General features: G+C 41.9%; 1 protein-coding gene across 3 annotated transcripts in view; it reads right to left on the bottom strand.

The window, feature by feature from the left end:
- Positions 1-5,110: 5,110 nt before the first annotated feature.
- The window catches only part of lmo3 (LIM domain only 3), a 40,588-nt gene continuing 22,773 nt past the window's right edge, over positions 5,111-22,925 (bottom strand). For all 3 annotated transcript variants that reach the window (XM_024288949.2, XM_024288941.2, XM_036210223.1), the window contains exons 3-4: positions 14,194-14,319; positions 5,111-7,800 (exon numbers count right to left, since the gene is read on the bottom strand). In XM_024288949.2, coding sequence (XP_024144717.1) covers positions 7,695-7,800; positions 14,194-14,319 — 232 coding nt within the window. In that variant the 3' untranslated portion in view covers positions 5,111-7,694. The remainder of the gene's footprint in view (positions 7,801-14,193; positions 14,320-22,925) is intronic.

Here is a 22,925-nt window from a genome sequence, read left to right as displayed (position 1 = left end):
CTCTGATCAAGCAAGTTCTGAAGGAAGCGCAAGACAGACGAGACTGCACAGACCACCATAGCAAGCCACATGCGGCGACATCAACCATCAGAAAGATGCTACTGGTCAGTGTAATGCCAGGAGACAAAGTTCTGTCTGCCCCTCTGGTCACCGGGAGCTGTCTGCAGAGTATTGAACACACTACATCTCCCAGCTGCCCCAGCGTATACTCCCCAGATGCCACTCAGCTGACTCTGATCTGACAATCACCCACCTGTTACTTAAGCAGTGCACAGAGCCTTGTTCTGTGTGAAGTGTTGTTTGTGCCACCCTGACTGCATTACTGAGCGTTTCTATCGGGATCTGATCTTCTATTTCTGATCCTGCTTATCTTCTGGTTGACTGCTGCCTGCCCTGACCCTCGCCTGAACTCTGACATAGTCTCTTCTTGGATGATCCCATGCTCGTGATTGACCGCTGCCTGTCTGACCCTGATTCAGCTTTGTGGCCTTTCAGTTGAGCTTAGTTCCTGTGTGAACTAATAAACCTGCTGCAGGTGGAACCAGCTGTCTACCTGGCTGTGACAGCTATATTAACATAAACACTATCCTCAATTTTTGTGTTTCTACTTGCTGTTTTGCAGTTTTCTAGCTAGTTGAGGATTTTGGAGTGAGGTCGTAGTGCATCTGCTTCATGTATTGAGGTTTCACGTCACTATCTTTCTAAATGTCTTTCTATATGTAATCTCAATTTCTTTATTTCCTTTGTTGATTGCTTATCTTTAGTTAATTTGAATCTGTTTCTTGGATTTTTAAATCATTTGTTTGATAAATGTTTCCAATCTCTTCTTCTTTAGATGTGATCAGGTAGATAGAAATGTACTCTTTAGGATCATTTATTAGGTTCTTTAAATGTATAAAAACAGACAGTATTATCATAGATGATGGTTTCTAACCATGACATGTGTAAAGAGGTCAATACTTTGAATAAAGGAAAACTAATTCTGAATTTTTAATGATTAATGTTTGTAATGTTTTGAATCATTTCATCTGCTTAAAAAATAAATGTTGTACAGATCTGACTTTGACTTTCCTTTTGTCTTACATATATGCTAAAACAGTGAATAATCAGAAGAGACTGGTCACTCAGATATGTTAAACATGATTTTTATTAAATCACACACATCAGCAAGAGTCAAATTCATATGTTAAAATTAGAATTTTACGGCCTTTAAATGTAAATGCTGGATTATTTTGGATTATAAATCCGCTCACCACCAGAAGCAGACCTGAAGAGGAACATACAAGACAAACATTAGGTACAATTGAAAAAAAAAACATTTAATATACATTAAAATCACAAGACAGAGCTAAAAATAAAACTGGTTCAAATTTGTTAAAAAATAAATATTTAAATTATATGTTCTTATTGAGGCTGCACGGTGGTGCAGTGGTTAGCGCTCTTGCCTCACAGCGAGAACGCCCCGGTTCGACTCCCGGCTGGGACCTTTCTGTGTGGAGTTTGCATGTTCTCCCCGTGCATGCGTGGGTTTTCACCGGGGACTCCGGCTTCCTCCCACCGTCCAAAAACATGCTTCATAGGTGAATTGGTGACTCTAAATTGCCCCTAGGTGTGAATGTGAGAGTGAATGGGTGTGTGTTTGAGGCCCTGCGACAGACTGGCGACCTGTCCAGGGTGTACCCCGCCTTCGCCCATCAGTAGCCGGGATAGGCTCCGGCACCCCCGCGACCCCGAAAGGGAAGAAGCGGTCAGGAAAATGGATGGATGGATGGATGGATGTTCTTATTGACTTTTGTGCATGTCTTCACAGTTTCACTTTATTAATGTGGATCATCTATGTGATGTCAGTCCCTGTACATGAAGAGACTGTAGCAGATCTGAATCCTGTACTTATATGTTATAACTTTTTGATAAAAGAAAAGAACTATCAATAAGAATACAGAGAAAAACATATTTTTTACTTTAAACATAATAGACATTAATGTTAAAAATAGTGACATGAAGACATTTTGAGAATTTTAAAAAATCGAATAACTGGAACTAAAATAAATAATAATAATATACATTAATGATTTATTTCCGGCAAATATAAAGTTATTATTTTAGTACTTACCAGAGAAAAGACCCCAGATGACTCCAAGAGAGCGTATTAGAACAGTTTACATCACGGCAGCAGGACAAAAACCGAAATATAGCGCTCATGCTAACGCTAAATCTGTAGCAGACAGCTGAACACCGTCACCTGTCAATCAAAGGCTGCGCCCCCTCATTAAGTGAAAATAAATGCTGTTTTAAAAAAAAATTACAAACTTAGAAAAAAATTCACTCCCCTCAGAGTTGTCATGGATCAAATATGCAGCCATTGATGAAATAAAAACTTTAAGCACCAGGCATTAAAGGGGTTTACTAGAGGGCTGAAAATGAGGATTTTAACATGGGAGTCTATGGGAATTTGCTCACTCTAAGCACCAGCCTCTCTGGTCAGTGCCGGTACTGCAACGTTTTGTTACTTCCGGGTTGGCTTCACGTTCCGCCTGCCAGTGTTGGGGGTTAATGTTACTCTCTTGACCCAGGGTGTGATCTGGAGTTTGAGGTGCACGAGGCGCCACATCGCGTAAATGAAGAGCGTTTTTCGTAACGTTGAATTTATTAAAGAACTAAGAATCTTCATGCTGCTGTCCGTTTTTATAGGGTTTTTAAAAAGCTGCTGCTGATCACCACTAGCTCTGCAGAGAAAGTGGGTGTGTATGTTAACTTGGGGACGGAGCTGGCTCCTCCTGGAAGGAACTGTTTGGGAATTGGAAGGGGCTGGTGCTCAAAGAGCAGGGTTTTAGGATGCCTAAATGGAGCAAAATACCACTTTGGAAGTTTTCTGTGAGGAATTAACATTATAATACTCATTAAAAAAAACTCATGTTGCATGATATAAGCCCTTTCAAACAACATTTTTCATTTACTGTTTACTTTAGGATCTGGTAAGAAACAAACTTTTATTTCTATTTCTTCGGTGGGGGTTCCCTTTGACTGGACAGGAAGTGTCTGTAATTCAGAGTTGATCCAAACTTTCTCTTCTTCTGTGCTGTTAGCAGCAAGGCTCTTAATTTGGCTTTAAAATTGACCTAATTACTAACGTTATTTAGTAACTAAAGACGTGTTTTCCTATTAGTGAGGATTTCTTTTTCCTTCCTTTAATCAGATCTCCTGTTTGTGTTGATTTCAGCAGCCCAGGAGACTCAGAGACCTCCTCCTCCTCCTCCTCCTCCTCCTCCTCCTCCCTCTGCTTTGTGTGTGTGGATGAAGAAATTCAATCAGCGTAATTGGCCGGCGGATGATGCTGTGTAATGCGGTGTCGGCATCAGTGTGGACAAACTTCACAGAGCTCCTCAGAAACTCCCGGCTAATTGGACTCATACATTTAAGCCAAATGTTTTGTCTCGCTCCCTGTGAAGATTCTTAATTGAAACGTGAAGGTTTGTATTTGAAAGGATCCAGTAAAAGCAGCTGCTGATGCTAAAAAAATGTTTTTTTCTTGCTTCACTAATGACAAAGAAAATACCCTTTTCCTCTGACACTGTTGTTTTAGACCAGAAGGGGTTTTCTGGAATTAAAGGTTAAAGACAGATGAAAATGGTGTTTTATCGTGTTCTTGTGTCATTTATTCATAATGGAGGAGATATATAAAGATTCTTAATATTTAATTTGCATTTATGAAAATTTCTTTATTTAGATTGGTAGATAGTTTTATTTCTAATGAATTCTTGCAGAAAATGACAAGTTTTTGAAATTTTGGTTAAAAATAATCCCAACTAGAGAAGTTGCATTACGTGCAATAATGCTAGTATGAATGCTTTTTGCTAAAGTAGTCACTAAAGATTCTGAAGCTTTATACTGAAAATGTTGACATAGTTTACTTTAGTTGATGAAGGGATTTGCTGAAAATGCAAAAGTTGTTACATTTGCAAAAAGTCTGGAAATCTGGAGAGCTAAGGTTGACCTAAATTTCTGAAAATTTGCTGTAAAATTGCTTCAGAATCCCTAAAATATGCCAATTTCACAAAACTATTTATGTTGTTGCTTAAATATAACTGTCCTCCAAATTAGCCCCAAAAACTCAGTCTGTGGCAGATTAGCCAACTAGCTTGTTGCTTAAATACTAGCTAAACTCCAAAATAGCCTAAACTTCTTCATTTAATTAAATTATTCAAAAATGTTAGCATGTTGCTAAAATAGCAGCTAAACTCTCAATTAGCCTATGAGATCCTCAGTAGATAACATACTAGCTAAAAATGTTGGCATGTTGCTAAATATTAGCAAAACCCCATATTAGCATAAATAACCCCAGTAGATGCCAAATTAGCCAATAAGAGAAATAGCCTAAAATTCCTCAGTAAACTAAATTGGTCAGAAACGTTAGCCTGTTGCTAAAATATTAGCTAAACTCTAAATTAGCCTAAAAAAACTTCGGTAGATAACAAATTAGCCAAAAATGTTAGCATGTTGCTAAAATATTAGGTAAACTCGAAATTTTTTGAAAATTACAATTAAAGATTAAATATATCCCATGAATATACCTAAAGGCTTGTTGCTAATTTACTTAGAATTTTGAAGACTTTCTCATTCATTTCGTATGGGGCACCTTGTGCTCAATATTTCAAAAACGAGAAAACTTTGATACCAAGATTCTGAAATCTCTGATTGAGTTTTTAGTTGTCGAAACCTACAGAAAGGAGCAGGAGAATCACTATTGTGTGAATGCTTACTAAGCAATCACACGATTAAATGACCACTGAGAACCAGTGGGAATACATTGATTAATCTCTAATAAAACTGTGTTTGGTTTAAGAAACATTCATCCAAATAGAACCCTCATCTTCACAGCAGACACCTCCTTTAAATTGGCTTCAAGGGATGTAAAGATTTTTGACTTTGGTTCAAGTTTATGATAAGTTTTTTAACAGAATGTGTGCTTGGACGACATGTGAGTTTTTTTGTCCTCCTGTAGCCTCTCCAGCTGTGCTACAGTCACCTCGGCTGATCCGCTCTCGTCTCCGGTCTGCAGCTCCAACGGTTGTTCCAGCAAACACAGCCACATTTTACCCAAAGTGTTCCATAGATATCGACTTTAACAACTGAAGACACAGTTTGATAAGACAACGTACAAGTTGGTAACACAATAAAACTGTATTACATTTGTGCTTAAAATTGTTACAATTGTCGTATTTACAGGTTGTCCTAAAAATAAACATCTCATGCTGGATGACACACTAAGAGAAATGCAAGCCCAAGTCCCAAATTTGTACATGATCGATGCAGAGATGCTGCTCCTCGGTTGGGGTGGGGGTGGGGGGTTATCTGATGCTGGATGAAGTGGACCCAAAGTTCTGCTGAGAACACGGCTGGAGAGAAGTTTTATAAAAGGTCCGGACTGTCCTGGAGGAGTCCGCCTCAGGGGCGGAGCCACCAGGTTTTTGAAGTAGTACAGAGTAAATACATGTAATGTGGGCCGTTCTAGTGTTACGAACAGCTCCTCCTCAGAACAGTACAGCTGCTGGTTCAAATCCACCCAACGGAGACGGAATCCTTTCAACAACTGAGATGATGCTTTCTGAGGGCAACAAGTTATTGCTGAGTTTGATGCAAAGAAGTCAACCGACTCGTCCTATTTGGACGTATGGTCCGGGCCCCCCCACGCCACTTTTTGACTTGTCTTTTTTGACGTGCTGGCTGTTTGTTACCCTAACCTGGTACTGGTCGGGGCCCCGTCCCAAGGGTTGGGGGACCCCTGATTAGTGTCTGTGGTCCTCAGGCCGGTTCCTGTTCGCGGCCCTGGTGTTGGGGAATGGGAACGTCAAAAAACAAGTTGGGGACAACCAAAACGTCAAATAGTGGCGCGGAGGGGCCCGAACTATGCATCCATATATGACCAGTTAAGAGTGAGAATGCGTTGGTTGCACATGAATGGCGTCCGAACACTGATAAAACTGATAAGACTGTGATGCCCTGATGGGAAGTGAAGCTGCACAGTTGATGTGCTCTCCTTTGAAATAAACGGACATCCAGTAGCTGAGACTTCAGGAGGTTTTTCCTATGTTACTCTGCTTTATATATGGTTACTGCAGTGGGATTATACCTGTAGAATGATTAAAGAGTGTGACCTCACATTTACTGCCAATGTTTGATATCCGTTAAGTAACCCCTCCCGAGTTAAAAACGTAAAAATTTAATGCAGATCAAACTGTAAAACACATGGTTCTCTGAAAAAAACCCAACAAGTTATAATCTCCAACTCGTCACATATTGACGTTCTGTTCTGGCTCCCTCCGCGTTACTTTTTGACGTTTTGGGTATCCCCAATTCTGCGGTTTTTTTCAAGGTGCTGGTTGTTGGCAAAGTCAAGGGCCCACACCCTCGGGACAACCCTGGCTTTACTGGAGCAAAACTGGTACCAGATGCAGTACCGGACGCAAACCGTTATCAGGCTACCGTACCGGTACTGGAGACATCCTGAGGACCAGACACGGACTGCATCTACCACATCCGGTTTGGGTTCAATAAAGCCAGGGTCGTCCCTCATCCCGAGGGTGTGGACCTTGAGCATAGGCGAGCTAGGCGGCCGCCCCTGGTCGCCACTTCTTTAAAACTTTAGGGATGAAAAAGCAACAAAACAAGTCCTCAGGGACAGTTTTAAGGTCAAAAAAGGAAGGAAGGGGAGAAAGAACAGACTCAAAGCAGAGGTTTGTCTGTTTTATTAACATTCATTTGCCCTCTTTCGCCTCTGGCGCCATGTAGCCCAGAGCCGAGGCTGAGCACAGCATCTGGTACCATATTCGGTCCTGCTTCAGGTGCTGGGTTAGGGTACCGAGGTGGTCCGTGTCGCGGTACTAGACCGGTTCCTGTTCGCGACCCGGAGGTTGGAGACCCGTGTTTTAATAGGAACGGCCAGCACGTCAAAAACTGACGAGTAAGGGACACCAAAACATCAAAAAGTGACTGGGAAAGGGTCCTAAACCAAACGTCAAGATATGATGACTAGGAAGTAAGAATGTGCTGAAAAAACAAACCCTTATCTCTGAAAAACCTTTTCTAGCTTTTTCTCCATTCATTGGTAGATGGTACCAGAGACATGAGGACATACCACCATCTACACTCGGGCCTGGATTGGTAGAGATCATCTGGTCAGAGGGAGCTCTTGGGTTTAGAGCAGACCTACCTGACAGACAGGTGTGAAGTGATGGGGGAGGGGCTACATTGGTCAATCTTGCAATGTACCAGGGCCGTGAGAGTACTCCCCGCCCAATCACAGACTGACCAGTTAGAAATGTGAATGTAGAACCTGTTTGAGGAGCGGGCTTATTAAAAACATCATGGGTTGGCCCCTCAGCAGCGTTCTCTTGAATCCAGACTTAACCGAGCAGCTGTCGGACTGGAGAACAGAGGAAACCGGCGAAGGACAGAATATACAAACACCTTTCTTTACACGTGGAAACTTGTGGGCTTTAGGACCCTCCCGCCTCATCGTCTCTACGGCTATTCTGTACAGCAGCGGCCCCCCCGAAGGAGGAGGCCTGTTGGCTTATGTACATGTGGGGGTACAGGAGCAGCGCGGGAGGCAATAGTGCATTTTGCTGTGTGATTGCATGCTCTCCTTCAGGCTGTCTCTTTCTCCCAATCCTCCTCCTCTCGGACTGGAAGGTTCAGCGAACCTGGGGCGCATAGCCGTCCTTCATCAGCCCCTCCTCATAGTCCGTCTGGCAAAGAATCATGTTGTTCTTCAGAAAAAACTTGTCTCCCACACAAAACCTGGAGAACACAAAGAGACAGGACAGAGGGGGGTTACATGAGCACAAAAGCAGGAACCTCCTCATTAATGCTGCTCCGTGGGCGAGCGTCCTGCTCTCTGAGCTGCTCTTAATCTCCAGTCGCAGGACGGGTCTGGAAACACCAGGAAATAGTCCCCTCCATCCATTCCCTCCTGTGAGAACATCTCTGCTCCAATCCTCTGAAGGTCAGTCTCCATCATATCAGGACTACTGACCAGGTGTTTCTGGTACCGATCTGATTCAGATTGGATTTTCAGCACCTGCTGTTACTGAGTCCTGATCCGATACTTTTGAGACACATTTAAATAACCAACAAAGTAAATGACCTATTTTTATCATTTAGCACTTAAACTGGTATATTTTGTGAAGAAACAATCAAGTAAAAGTAGTGCAACTATTAACAAGAAAAAATAACTATTACCTAGTAATGATAAGTGATCATTATACATGTAGAAAGTATGTTGACTGTCGTTTTAGAATATTCAGAATCAATTTTTACCAAATGTGATTCATATTATTTTGTTAAAATTGTAAGATTGTTGAAAATTGATGCTATTTTTTTAAATCACTGTAAAATGAACATGATGAGGAGTAAACATGTGTTAGTTTCAGTTGTTTTATTCATAGATTTTACTTTGATCCCTTGCTTTAATCATAGACCTTGCACTTTGTAGACGTTCTCTTGGCAGCCATGTTTGTTTAATGCTAAGAAACAAAAACAGATCTTTTTTCTGTTGGACCGAATCCAAATTCTTCCCCTACCCCAGGGGTCTGCAACCTGCGGCTCCAGAGCCAGCAAATAGTTGACTGACAGTATCACAAGTCAAATTATAACATTTTGACACATTTTGTGCGTCCTGTCCTTTACCACAAACAATCAATGGACGTCAATAAACACAACCAGCAATAAAGCGCACCGGACTATTAAGCTATGCGCTAATGTAGCTACCCGGCGGCTATTGATGACATGATCGAGTGGGAGTGATGTCTGAATTTGAAGACAGTTTCTATGTCCGAATTATAACCCTAATCCCTAACTACTAGACAAACATATAGTGCCCTGCATTTTAAAAGCAATTCAGACACCATGCTCACTACTTTACTTTCTTTTTTGCTAAACGCAGGATATCACTGCTTTTACAAAGTGAAAATCAAATCAATACGAACATTTTACGACGTCTATTTGTGACTCCGCTTGTTCTGATGATGAAAATGTGAATGGTTTATTATACATTTACACTTAAACATGTTTTTATTTTGCAAAGATTGTTTGACCGCAATGCTTTGTGGTCTAGATTTGCTAATATAGTGAGCATCCAAGCATGCTAATTTTTCGCAAAGACTTATGGGATATTTCTAATGCCCTGGATTTTGGAATTAGTAGATTTGGAGAGCACTACAAAATGGCAAATGCCCTACATAGTGAGTAGTGATGGAATTTTAACATAGCTATTTTTTCATTACTCTCCGTTTGGAGGGCTAAATGTTGGGGGTAGGGTGAAGCCGTTGGAGGAAGGGAAGAATTTGGATTCGAAATGTCTTTGTGGTTTGTTGTCCGAGTTAAAAGACACTTTCTGACAGTTTTAAATGCTCATTAAAAGAGTTATTGAGCCTGGAAGACGGAATCTGTAAATATCTCTAAAAACATTAGCTGGTAGCTCCTCCCACACGCGGCTGCGGCGTCAAGCTCAAGAACACATTTTTTGACAGGTGACGGGCAGCGATTTCGTCACACGATGAAAGAGGGGCGGGGCACGCAAATTTGGTGTGAATGTGCCTTAACTCGAGGTTAGCATTAATAACAGTCAGAGTGTGGTGGAGATTTTCTTGTTTCTACAGTAAGTAGCGTTCTGGACTCTTGAAATTGAAAGTCTCGACGCTCAGTGAGGCTGCATATGTTGAGTCATGTCATGTGACTATGCCAGTTTTTTAATGATGGTTGCAAAGGAAACTAGGAACATTTAGTTTGGTGTGTCAGGACACCTGGGCCTCCTGGCGGCGGCTCAGCTTCAGTGTCATCTGTGGACTTTTCGTGGTATCGTCTCCTAAATCTGATGTGTTTGTTTCGGGTTTGTGGTTCTGGTAACTCCTGTAGCTCCACCTCTGACCTCTCTGCTTCCAGAAACTCTCTGGCTGGCGAGGGGAGCAGGTTTGTCTCACTGTTTTTTTGCGGGTGAGAGACGGAGGCAGTGCCCGCGTGCACCTGGGGGTGGGCGGCGGCTTGGCAGCCAGCGCTGCCCCTGTTTGACTTCCACGGGTGTTGCTAGGCAGGAGCTGCACACAAAGAGGCGCCTGATGAGCCTGCAGTCAGTCTGCTCACAGCTTTTAATCAGGCCTGCAGGGCAGGTGGAGACCATGATTTGTTGCATCATTTGGGACCAATTAGAGAGATTCAACTACACCGCAGGGGCTGATACAAACCAGCAAAGACTGTGTGAACGGGGTGTCTGTGAAAACACAGCCTCAGATCTGGGAGGAAAGGGCTGTGTGTGTGAGGGACTGACGGCTCTCCCTGAACAAGGAAATGACTGGATTCTAGTCTATTCTACTCTAGGACCCCTCAGACTGCAGTGATGATCGCCCACCGAAGTATTTCTAAAAGTATTTTAAATATTTTCTTTAAACTTTGGAAGAAAACTAGATTTCTGTTCAGAAAATGTATTTTTTAACAGATCTTAAGTTTAGCCATGTCTGCTCAAATAATCCTGTCAAAGAAATGAACACTGAAAACCGCTTAAATCAAAACAGATCACACATTGCGTTTTAGACATAACCAGGTGTGAAGTAGGGCTGCCACAAATGATTATTTTAATAGTCGACTAATCCCTGAATATTTTTACAGATTAGTCAACTTATCGGGTTATGCGCTAGATGGATGTAAAGCTCACATTAACCATCATTAGCTTTAAACTAACTAAAAACTAGATATATAGGATTACCTGTGATAATGGTAGTGTGAATGATGTAAGCTAAAATAGCTACAAATGCTGGTGCTGATAGCTGAAGATGCTGAAATTTATAGCTAGAATCATTGAAACTGAAAGCCAGCTAAAATAATAGCTAAATGCAAAAAAATGAAAAGAAAAATGAAAAAAAAGCCCAATTTAGCCAAAACAGCTGAAACATCAGCTAAACTTCAAAATACCCTGAAAAACAAATAAAGCCTAAATTAGCCAAAATAGCTAAAACTCCAAATTAGTCTAAAAAACAAAACAAAGAAGTTTAAATTAGCAAAAAGAGCTAGCATGTTGCTAAGAATATTATTTAAACTTCAAACTGGCCTTAAAAAGCTGATAAAAGCCTAAATCAGCTGAAAAACTGCTAACATGTAACTGAAATATTAGCTAAACAGCAAAATATTCGAAAAAAACTGAAAAAATCCTTAATTAGCCAAAACAGCTAGCATTTTCCCAAAATATTAGCTAAACTCCAAAATAACCTAAAAACCTTAATAAATGCCAAAATACTCCAAAAAGCTAGCAGAATACCATTACAACTTTCAACTTTACTACACTGACTCCATGTAATATAAAATAACGACTAATCAACTATTTTAATAGTCGACAGTTGCCAATTAGTCGACTAATCGTAGCTGTCCTAGTGTAAAGTTCAAGATTTGATCAAAATTAGTACAGTTTTGTCTAATAAAGATCTAGAAAGAAGAAAATTATAATTATAATGAATCCAAATCTTTTTGCTCCATGTTAGTGACAATAGAAAAACTGGATTTAATACTAAAAAAAACCTCAAATTTCGTTTTAATCTTTTTTTCAAATGCAAGAATGTTACTTTAAAGCTCAAAAAAGTTAGACTGGGATTTATTGTCATTATTTTTAAAACAAAAATGTAGATTTATGTCCTAAGATTACGTGTTTATTCTAGGTTAGGGGTCACAGACCCCCGCCCTGCTTGTTTTGCAGCTAACCCTGCTTCAGTAATTGCTGCTCACCTGGACCAGGTGTGTTCAGTCATTTAGAAACTGGGCAGATTCAATCCATATAATCAGCATCATGATAAGTTAGAGGGAACATTCCTGCTACTGGACCGCCGCTGCACAACCTCCAAATGTGCCAGGCGGTGACTGGCAGAAATCAAAAGATTTCCAAAACATCATCCTGTTTCTTAAAAGCTCAGCAGCTGCTGCAAAAATACGTCCGATTACAAGCTGGCACCCTGCAGCCACTGGGCGGTCATCTAGAAAAACAGGCATCTAGGTCCCCGCACGGCGACATTTTGGTTTATGTGACTGGAGCTCAAGCCACGTGCACCCATGCGGGGTGGACCTGTACAGGTGCCAGTGGAGGGCTGTAGAGAGGTGTGGCCACATCTGAACCGACAGAAAAACATCAGTTAGCATGACGTGGTCCGCTTGGTTTGTGGTGTACTCCATATAATTTAGTTGGTTTTATTAACATGGGTCTGGGTCTTCATGGGTTTGGGGAACACAGGTGTGACTTTCAGTTCTCTTGAGGCTCAAATGACCACTACATAAGATACAATGTCATCCAAACCGTTCAAACCACAAATTTTCAGATTTAAAACTATGGAAGCCAATAAAATAAATATTTGAAAACCAAATAAAACATTCATAAAAAACGGGCTTTGAACGGGCTTGAACAGAGTTTTGGACGAGCGGTTTGTACACCATATAACTCTGCTTTATACAGCCGTCTTGGGACAACTTCAGACTATGATAGTACAGACGAAACAGCCATTCTGACTGTAATTATCACAGTTCTCAGAGTCACTGAATGCACCGGGACTGAAGTTACCACCCTCATTGATTTTGATTGGTTCTTTTTGTTAGCCCCGCCCCAACGCGCCATGAAACTGAAATTTTCAAATTCGAAAGTGAAAAAAAAAATTCTGAAACTAAAAAAAAAAAAAAAACTCTTCAAACTAAAATTTTCAGATTCCAAAAACAAAACAAAAAAAAGAGTTGACGGTGAAAAAATATTTGAAACTGAAAAAAAGTTTTGAAAATGAAATTTAGAATCTTGAAACCAAAACAGTCTCCACAAAATGGAGAGAAAATATTTTTTAGGTGGAGAAATGCGAAATAAATAATCTGAGAAGAACATCAGAAACTGGTCCGACCGTATGTCCACTGGAACTCCCTGACCTCACGTCCGTCTGTCCTTCACAGCTTCAGCATGGAGTGCCCCCCCTGCACTGTCCCCCGTCCTGCCCTCCCCACTCCGACCTTCCTCCGGTCTCCGTGGACTTTGGCTTCCAGCATTTCTGGGGAAATTGGGCTGGCACCGGCGAGATGATGAGGCTGGACGACAGCCTCATCGATTAGCTGTCCCCCAGGGCTGATCTGTGGCTAACTGCTCGTGGGATGGCGCCTCATGCCCCCGTCCTTATCCCCGGCACCCCCCACCCTCGTCCCCAGAGCCAGCTGTCTTCCGACCGCACCGCCGCTCCGCCTTTAAGCTCAGGAAAGGAAATAACACATCTGACTGGTGGGAAGGTCACAACATCAGATTTATGTCCATTTCAACAGAGTGAGGCCACGGGGGGCAGACAGACCCAAATCCACGATCACACATGTGGAGATGAGCTACTCCCCCAGTCTGATTCCATTTCAGATCAGGACCGATGATAGCGCGCCGTCATCCGTTCCCACAGATGTGCCATCTCCTTGTTTCTGGGCCGGCTTGGTTCTAAAGGCTTTTTGTTCTTTGAAAGGGCAGACTGATGGCAGCTCAATGAAAAATATGACCAGGACGGGGGTCCTCTTTGACCCCAATTGCTCACATCAGACCCCCTTAAGTGAGTCTGCTTCTGCTGGAGGTTAGATGGAGTTTTTCTGTCCTCAGTTGAAGGCTCAGTCAGGAGGATTACTCACTAGAGCTGAACCAGGTTAGTAAAACTTGCCATAATAGTCATCAGTATTGTGATGACAATATGAAATGACCAAAACAACAATACATTATTTCTATTTCACTGCATCAGTTTTAGTCAAATAACTCAGGAGGCGAGTATCTAACATAATACAGATCCACCCGATTGGTCAAAAGCAAAAACGTCTTTAATTCATTTTATTTCATCTGCCATAAGATTATTTTTGTATGTGTTAACATTTAAGGAACCATTTATTGCATTTTAAGTCGACTCTTTAAAACATGTGTTGCACAGGCTGATGTTGCCATGACGATACATTGGCGATGTATGGTGCAGGTCTACTGTTGACAGTTTGGCCTCATCAATCCTGACTCGATTGATTCGATTCATTGACTTGATTTAGTCGTTTGTCAGATCATTTTAATTGTAGTGCTGGGTTAATAAAATCGATTTGATCAATATTCTTAAAAATAGAAATGAATGTACTCATTAAGCTCCACCCCCCCAGCTGCATTCTGGGACTCACCTCTGGTTGCAGAGCTGGCATGCGAAGCAGTCCAGGTGGTAGACGTTGTCTTTGGCCCTCATGACCATCTCGAAGGCCGGGATGAGTTTGCTGCAGGCCGCACAGTTTCCTGTGACTCCAAACAACCTGAGGAGCAGAGGAGTTTACAGAAACACGGCAGACGTCCGGAGGAGCAAAGACTGATGATCACCCTCACAGCTCCATCCTCCGAGAACTCTGAGTGTGGATTCAAGAACAGAACTCGCTCCTCACAGGTTCCTCCATTTTACTTATGTTGTTCTACTTTTGAATAATAAAAAAAACGAACATTTAGAACATTCTCTCTGTAAACTAAATCACTGGACTTTTTCTTGGAATGAAAAGTCGGACTTCACTTGGATTTGATTTGCTCTAACGTTGGCTTTGACTAGAGACATACCAAGGGACTTCATTCCACCTGTGAAAGACAACGTGTGCATTTCATTAAGCTATAAGTAGAGATCTAAAGGTTAAACTTTGAACATTTCCTAATCTAAAGAAATGATAGAAACTCCAAAATCACTAAGATTTCAAATGACAACTTTATGCTGTATTTAATCAATCCATTCATCCATCCTTCCATCCATCCATCAACCCAACCATCCGTCCATCATTTCATCCTTTTGTCCATCCATCATAACTTGTTTTTTTAACCCTGAAGAACCTAAAACCCGAGTTGGGGGGTCTGAGGCCAAATTTGACCCTATGGGTTCCCCAGGGTTTCATGGAAAAGAAGAAAACATTTTGTCAAATTTAAATGTAACAAGGCATCACAAGAAAGTTGAACTCTTCCATCAAGGTCTGAAATAAAGGTGTCACGGGCTGGTCGGCGAGGACCCAGATGCAGGGAAGGAGGCTCAGAAAAAAGCTAGGAGACTTAAGATTTAATAACCCCCCCCAAAAAAACCCTCACCAGAGGAAAACGAGCAAAAACAAGCAAGCTGAGCTGAAAAGACCACAGGAAGAGCACACAAATCAAACCAACACTGAACACAGGAGGAGCTCAACTTAAAGAGAGAGAGTTAAATGAAAACTGGACTGAGTGACCCCTCCCCACTGGCGTTGCAAACAGGAAGTACACACTGGTCCCAGAAAGCCAAAATCCCATTGACTTCTATGGAGAAATAAACAGCTGTTACTCAGTCATTCTATTGGTCAGAATATCTAACTTTGCTCCAATACCTTTTTTAACATTTTCTTTATAATCATAATTTTTTTCATTAGAACTTTTCTGTAGTTCTGTGTGGACTTCCAGCAAGCTCTCTTCTGATTGGAGACAGTGGTTGCCATAGAAACGTCGACTCAGACAGACTGGGACCAATCACTGCTGACTGATAAATTCTGTTCCCAACACGGTGGCGTCTGTATGAGTCCAAATCGACTTCTTCCTTTTGTCTGAACCAGAACCTAGTTATTTTTACGGGTGACATCACACTCACTCTGTCCAGATTTCATTTACAGTCATTGGAAGGAAGTGCCTCGTGCTAAAAGATGTTGGTGAAACCGAGTTCTATTTTGAGTCACAAAAAATCTCCTCAAGTCTGGTCAGATCCTCTAAACCCCACGTGTCAAAGTCAAGGCCCGGGGGCCGGATCCGGCCCTCTGGTTAATCCTATCTGGCCCTCCAGATCATTTTATTTTATTTTATTGTTATTAATGACCTGATGTTAGCCTATTTCTAACTTGTATAATTTTGACAAAATATATTTTTATGGAGAGTAAAATATTGAAAGTTATTTGAGGTTTAAATGAATTTATTCTGGAATAATATTCCTGTCTTTTTATGATTCATAATTATGTTAAAAAGTTACGGTTTTAAAGTTTTAAAAATTGTCTTTCTGCTAGTTTTTTGGACTAATTTGGCATTTACTAAGATTTTTTATGCTCTTTTGGTGTTTAGCTAACATTTCAGCTACATGCTAGCTGTATTGGTTAATTTAGGCTTTTTTTCCAGTTTTTTTAGGATGTTTTGGAGTTCAGCTAATATTTACATGCTAGCTGTTTTGGCTAACCTAATTTATTTCTTTTGTTTCAGTTTTTTAGGCAATTTAGCATTTAGCTAAAATTTTAGCTGACTATCTGCTTCAGTGTTTTCAGCGATCAGCACTAGCATCTTCAGCAGCCAAATTCATCTTACAGCATTCACACTAGCATTATCACAGGTAATGCTATATATCTAGTTCATAAATATGTTTAACAGTAAGGGTTTAAAGTTTCAAAAATGTAGTTTTAGAGTGTTTAATAAATGTTTATCCTGTTTGGCCCGCAATGTAAGATTTGCATTAGATTTTGTCCCCCTGTGTGATTAACTTTGACCCCCCTGGTCTGAACCTCTGACACCCTGGATGGAGATCAGAAAGTGGAAGTTCTGGTTCTCTTCAGTTTTACTTGTTGACTTTTGGCTAATTCCACAGTTCTCGGCGGGCGTGTGGAGTGCTGTCTCTGTTGTTTACGGCGGAGGAAGAGGATTCTGCCCATAAAGCTCATCAGCTGTGTGGAAACGGAGCCAAACCCGCAGCAGTCGGAGCCGCCGCGCTCACTGCCGCGCTCGCCGCTCTCCCCACGGGGAGGGGGGAGGAGGATGGATGCAGTCCACCTGCCTGTCTCCTCACTCCCCACCGCCGGTTTGATGCCACACATGATAATTGCTCTCCAGAGGAGAGACAAGCGGGGGATGATTTGTTAGTAATTAATTCAACAGCTTCTGCCTGACTTTGCTGCTTCCACTGCTTCAACAAAATCCCTTCATGAAGCCCCGTCGCTGTTTCTGACCGTCTCTGACCACAGCGAGGCCGTTTTTGAGATGCTGCCATGGTAACACGGGTCCTCCTTTGAGGGCTTTTTGGGAGGCTTTGAGGAGACGACCCTGTGTGGGCGGGCCCACGCTCTGTCCCACACTGCAGTGACCTTCATAAAACCACAGAGGGGAGATGGGGCCGTGTAAAGGCCTGCCCTCCAAGAATACTTCCACTCATTCTGCTGATACAAGTGAAGTGTAAAAAACATCAACACAAACTGACCCAGCAGGTCTCCTCCAGCACTACTGAATGTTGCTGTGGATGAGGCCAGCAGGGGGCGACACTGAGAGAATTCTGTTGGGAATCAGGATTCAATGAATAAAAAGCAATTGGAAAAAGTTCACTCCACTCTGATCATCCACCTGCAGACAAATGGATCCATGAACGTCTTTGGGATCAGTTTAGAATCTGGATCAGAACTGATCGACCGATATTGTTCGCCATTGTTGTTGCAGCTAATGTTAGCTTGTGGTTGTGGCGGCCTGCAGTAAGCTAGTGGGAGAGAGTGTGAACAGATGGTTGACGGGAAGTGGGGGAAGGCTTACTCTGTGCCACCTACAACTCAGAGGTTAAGGATTGTGTGCCACTCTGCAGAAACTATGTCCTAGAAAATAACACTTTTTTGGCTAAAAATTGTTCATTGATAATTAAAAGAGCACTGGGAAGGATTTGGAAATAGATCAAAAGATGATGGAGGGCCAATATTATTTGAAACCCACATAAAACAAATTGAAAAAAAATATCAGATTCATAAATGGAAAAAAAAGAGTTGAAAGAGAAAAAAAGATTTGAAACGAAAAAAACAAAGTTTTGAATTTGAAATTTTGAGTTTTTAAAACTAAAATAGAATATTTGAAACTTAAAAAGTTTTTGACATTTAAATTTTTTTTGGCCAAACACCAATATTTTTTTTCAGTTTCTCTAATTGGGTTTCAAATAGTATTGGCCCTAACTCTATAGATGTGACCCCAGCTTCTTTACCATCAGAAAAACTGGATTAAAGGTTTCTGGAGTTTACTGTCCCCCCTCTGAAGTACAAATCACAGTTTTCTTCAAATCCGGAGAACCTCCTCTATTTCTCAGGAGCGGTTCTGATTGGTTCTGCGTGAACATGTGACCCTTCTGTAGGATTGAGAAGGCAAACGTGAAGCTTTTTTTTTTTTAAAGAAATGAATTATCGACACACTCCTCAGATCACTGTGTGTTCTGGGGGGGTTCAGAACAGACAGATTCTCTTACCCCCCAACACGTCAGTGGCTTCAGCTTCAGCCTGCATTCATCAGCTTGGGGATTAGAATTTGTTTCCCCACAAACCATTGATCATCGGCCTATTACTAGGCAAATGACAGTTAATTACCCACTACATTAACCAGCGGGACCCGGGGAGCGGCTCCGGCGCCATCAGTCAACATGATGAATGTGGCAGGTCCAGTAATGCATGACCGCTCCTCGTCCGCCTGCCACGCCGAGAACAACCTCTGGATCTGGGGGAGAATCTATGGTCATCTGCATAATCACGGACCGGGGTTAATAACAGACAAATGACGCTGCTTCTGTCCCCACCGCCCGCCGTCGCCCCCCAGTTAAAGTCCGGAGCGGCGAAGGGACGGAGAGAGAACAGATCTGTTCATTATCGCCCCGGAGTCTGCATTCAGGGGGAGTGGAGTGCCAGAGTGAGCGCTGGAGGAGGGGAGACAGTTATGGGTGGCAGATGTAATCAGATTCATGCTTTTTTCAATTTAGCCCCCCCCTGCATGAGAGATTGTCAGTGATTAAACAACTCCAGGGCCAAAATGATTTCAATTACGGCAGCCATGACCCGGGAATTGAGACTGGGATAAGATTTTCCTCCTTGAGTGCCCTCACTTCACCGCCTGCCACTTCTATCAGCTTTAATCTGCACCTGGACTCTGATGTCCTAATGATGAATTATGGCGTGCTTTCTGAGGAGCGGCCGACCATATGGACGAACACACTCCCCCCGAACCGTGGGCGCCCCCCCACTGCCATCTAATTACACCCACAGAAACTCCTCCAAAACACTGGCCGATCCATGTGATCCATCTTCAGAGATAAACTGCTCCACAGCCACAATCATCCGGGGGGGGCTGTTAGCATCCAGGTGACACGCCGAGCTCATGTCTCACCACACGGACTGCAGGACATGAAACACTTTCACATTTGACTCATTGGAGGCAAAAATGACCAAAGTTTACAGTAAAAGCCAAATATTCCGATTTTGGGAATGTTTGAGTCCACCACAAAATCCACCAATAGAACAAGTAGAACGTGTCTTTACAATATGTTGAAGAGTTTTACACCTTTGAGACAAAATGTAATCTAAAAATAATATAAACTCATATTTACTGTGTGTATTTTGCTAAGGTGGATATTGGAAATGTGTCTAAAATGAACGTATTGTTAAAAAAAAAGATAGTAAAGAAGATATATATCTTTTTTTACACATTTCAACAGTTCATCACTTCTACACTGTAAAAAAGTCCCCAACTAAACACTTCGCGGCTTCTGCAGCAATTTGGTCTGCCAAGAGATAACCTTTGGCTGACCATATTTGGCCCGCAGAACCCACTTTGGACACCCGTGTGTTTAATGGTTCCATTTTACAATGCAAAATACCGGATCGGACCGTACCGTACTGGAACAGTGGAAATGAGAAATAAGAGACTGAACACCGGAGCTTTATCTCCATTCTTTTGATTCTGGTAACTCTTCCGCAGTTTATGCAAATAATGTTATTCTAGCAGATTTTGAAGTCTAGAAAAGCGGCTTTTCATCATGGCTTTGCACACAAATGCAATGCTTTAGAGCAGAGGTGTCAAACTCAACCACACAAGGGGCCAACATCCAAAACACCCCTTAGGTCGAACAGGATAAACATTTATTGAACACTCTAAAACTACACTTTTAAAACTTTAAAACTGTAACTTTATAACATAAGTATGAATAATAAAAAGGCAGGAATATTATTCCAGAATAAAAAAAATTAAATCTTAAATAACTTTGAATATTTTACTTTCCATAAAAATATATGTTGTCAAAATTATACAAGTTAGAAATAAGCACAAGATAACATCGGGTCATTAATAACAATAAAATCAAATGATCTGGAGGGCCGTATCCGTTTGCCTTGTAATTTGACTTTGACACGTGCTTTAGAAGGTAAAGTGGAGAACATTTTCAGGATTTGTTGTTCAATGATCAAAAACAACAGTGATGTTCATAGTTTTGTATGTTGTTTATAGTGTTAAGTTGAGCAGAAACTTAACCAAACAAACTTGTTTTAAGTGACTTACGCCATTTCTCTCTGTTAGATCTTTGTGTTTTTACCAATTTAGTTGATTCTTATCTCAGGTTTTAAATCAAAGTATAAATGATATAATTTAATAAAAAGGCATAGAAACTATACAAACATATTAAAAAGTAAGAATTGTGGTTCAATCTTTGAGTCATTGAGCTTGGTTAGTAAATCGGATCGCCTCTCCTATTTGCTAGAGTTGCCACCCCCATACACCAGGGGGCAGCATGCAGTCTTTTTGTTGGTTCACCGTGCACAATCAGCTTCCACTCCCTCCCTGTCGATACGCATGTGACTCAGTCGCAAAGATTTCAAAGAAATCTAATTTCTTTCTGCTTTTTCACTGGTAAAGTCCAAACTTTAATAACTCCTCCAGGTTCATATTTTGTGTTATTTCCTCTCATCTTTTACTGTAGTTTCCTCCCTAACAATGATCAGCCATGGAGGTGTGAGCATCAGGAGGCCTCTCACTCCCCCCAACCAGCCGTCCTAATCCATCCGAAGCAGCAGAAAAATCCCCCGCCCTGCACATGGATGCGGCTCTGACAGCACGCTTTAAAATCACTTTAATTACCTGTTTAGCATTTCACAGATTAAAAGGCATCGGACTGCTGGAGGATGCAATCAATCCGGCCGCTCAGCAGTCTCTGCTGCATCTGCAGCAGCCCGGCTCCGATTGACATCAGCATCAGAAACACAAGAGAAAGGTTTGACCTCTGCGCCGCATCGATTCTTTTGTATTCCCACAGCTAGTTTTATGGATTGCATGTCCTGCTAATAATGAGCCTTTGTATGGATTTGGCCCGACTGATTTGTTCCAGATTCCAGGAGCTCGGCTGGAGGAAACGTCCTGGGATAATGTCTTCAAATCTGTTTAAGCCGCGCTCTCCGCCGAGCCGCGGTGTTTTCTGCAAACGTCTCGTGGTGGAAACTCACAGGACAAAGTGGCTTCAGAGCGGTGGCTTCACCGGCTGCTGCTGCTGAGACCCCCCCGTCTGCTGCACCCATGATTACATTTACATGTGCACCGCAGGCTGAATAAAGAGCATTCTCTGGATTCCCAAGAAACTCCTTACATGTGCATTAGAAAAGAGCCTTTTCATCGGCCTCCTCCACAGCATTTTACTATCGTTCCCAAACGTAGAAAGAAAATGTTATTTTCAATCATTTTCACCCTGAAATATTCTTTATATATCTCCAAATATGTGCTAGAAATGACAAACTATTCATATATTTAATATACAACATCGGATTCAAACTCAAAAATCTACTACTACCACCTCGGGGGCCGGCCTCCTGCTGGTCTTCCAGAAATCCAGCCTTATCTGCTGCTTCCTGGATCAGGTGTGTTTAGCCAATAAGGAGATTCAGGTAAACATGTAGGACTCCAGCCCCCCAGGCCTGGATTTGGACCCCCCCAGTAGTCTGCTCCATGCGTCCTGTGGTTCTACGCTGGGTGGCTATGCTAAAAACCAGGTGTTTTGAGCTAAAATCACTGCTCTGACAGTCTAATGATCAGGACGTTTGACCATTACCAATAATCGTATTATTGATCACCCTTAAGGTGCATTCACACTGAACGTGATTCGCGCGGTGGACACTTTCAATATTAAATCAATGGAACAGATGCAACATGAGGCGATCTGAAGTCCCGACGGGCGTGGCGTGAAGGTCTGGCAGCAGCTCGATTTGAGCGGTGAGGCGGGAATTGGGCGGCGCAGCCAAGATTTAAATATCTGAAGTTTGATAGGTCGCCGGGTCGCATCTGCCAATCAGGAACTCAGCTCTGGTGACGTTTTCAGTGACTCGATCACCGGGTAGAATATTAATCCAAAGCGAGCGTTTTTGTCCTGAACTTCCATCTATTTCCTTAACCTGCTGGAGCCGTGAGGCTGCAGAGTCATCCTAAAAACATTAGCCGGTAGCTCCTCCCACATGCGGCCGCGGCGTCAACCTAAGGAACACATTTTTTGACAGGCAGCAAGCAGCGAATTCGTTGTGCAACGAAAGAGGGGCGGGGCACGCAATTTTGTCGCGCAAATCTCGTTTGGTGTGAATGGACCTTTACAGAACTCATCATCTAGGAGTAGAATTCAAAATTGGATCCAGCAGAGAAATAGCAGTAATCCCTCCTTCATCCTGCAGAATTTTACCTGTGTTATTATATATATATATATATATATATATATATATATATATATACGGTATGTATATATACACATATACATATATAGTAGTACATATACACATATACAGTATATACGCTGTTCTTTTCTGTTCTGAGGCTTTGCCACAAAAGCAAACGTTCCTTCAACCCTCACTGAAAGATGATCTAACACAGTTCACTTTCTGAGCATGTTTGGATTAGAGCTGCCACGATTAGTTGATTAGTTACGACTTTTAAAATCGTTGATGACTGACTTAATAGTCGATTAGTCGTTTTTTTAATCTCTAAATCACGGTGTGCACTTTCAACTGACAGTCTGTTTGACACACATGCACAGTAGTGCTGATCCGGGTCAGTTGTGGTGTCACAAGAAGACCATAACAACACGCCAATGCAGCTTGAAAGTTGGAAACATAACAGAAAAAAGTGTCTA

Source organism: Oryzias melastigma, linkage group LG23 (genome assembly GCF_002922805.2).
Source record: "Oryzias melastigma strain HK-1 linkage group LG23, ASM292280v2, whole genome shotgun sequence".
Lineage (NCBI taxonomy): Eukaryota > Metazoa > Chordata > Actinopteri > Beloniformes > Adrianichthyidae > Oryzias > Oryzias melastigma.
Note: the sequence above shows the minus strand (reverse complement) of the source record. Positions and strands in the feature narration are given on the sequence as shown.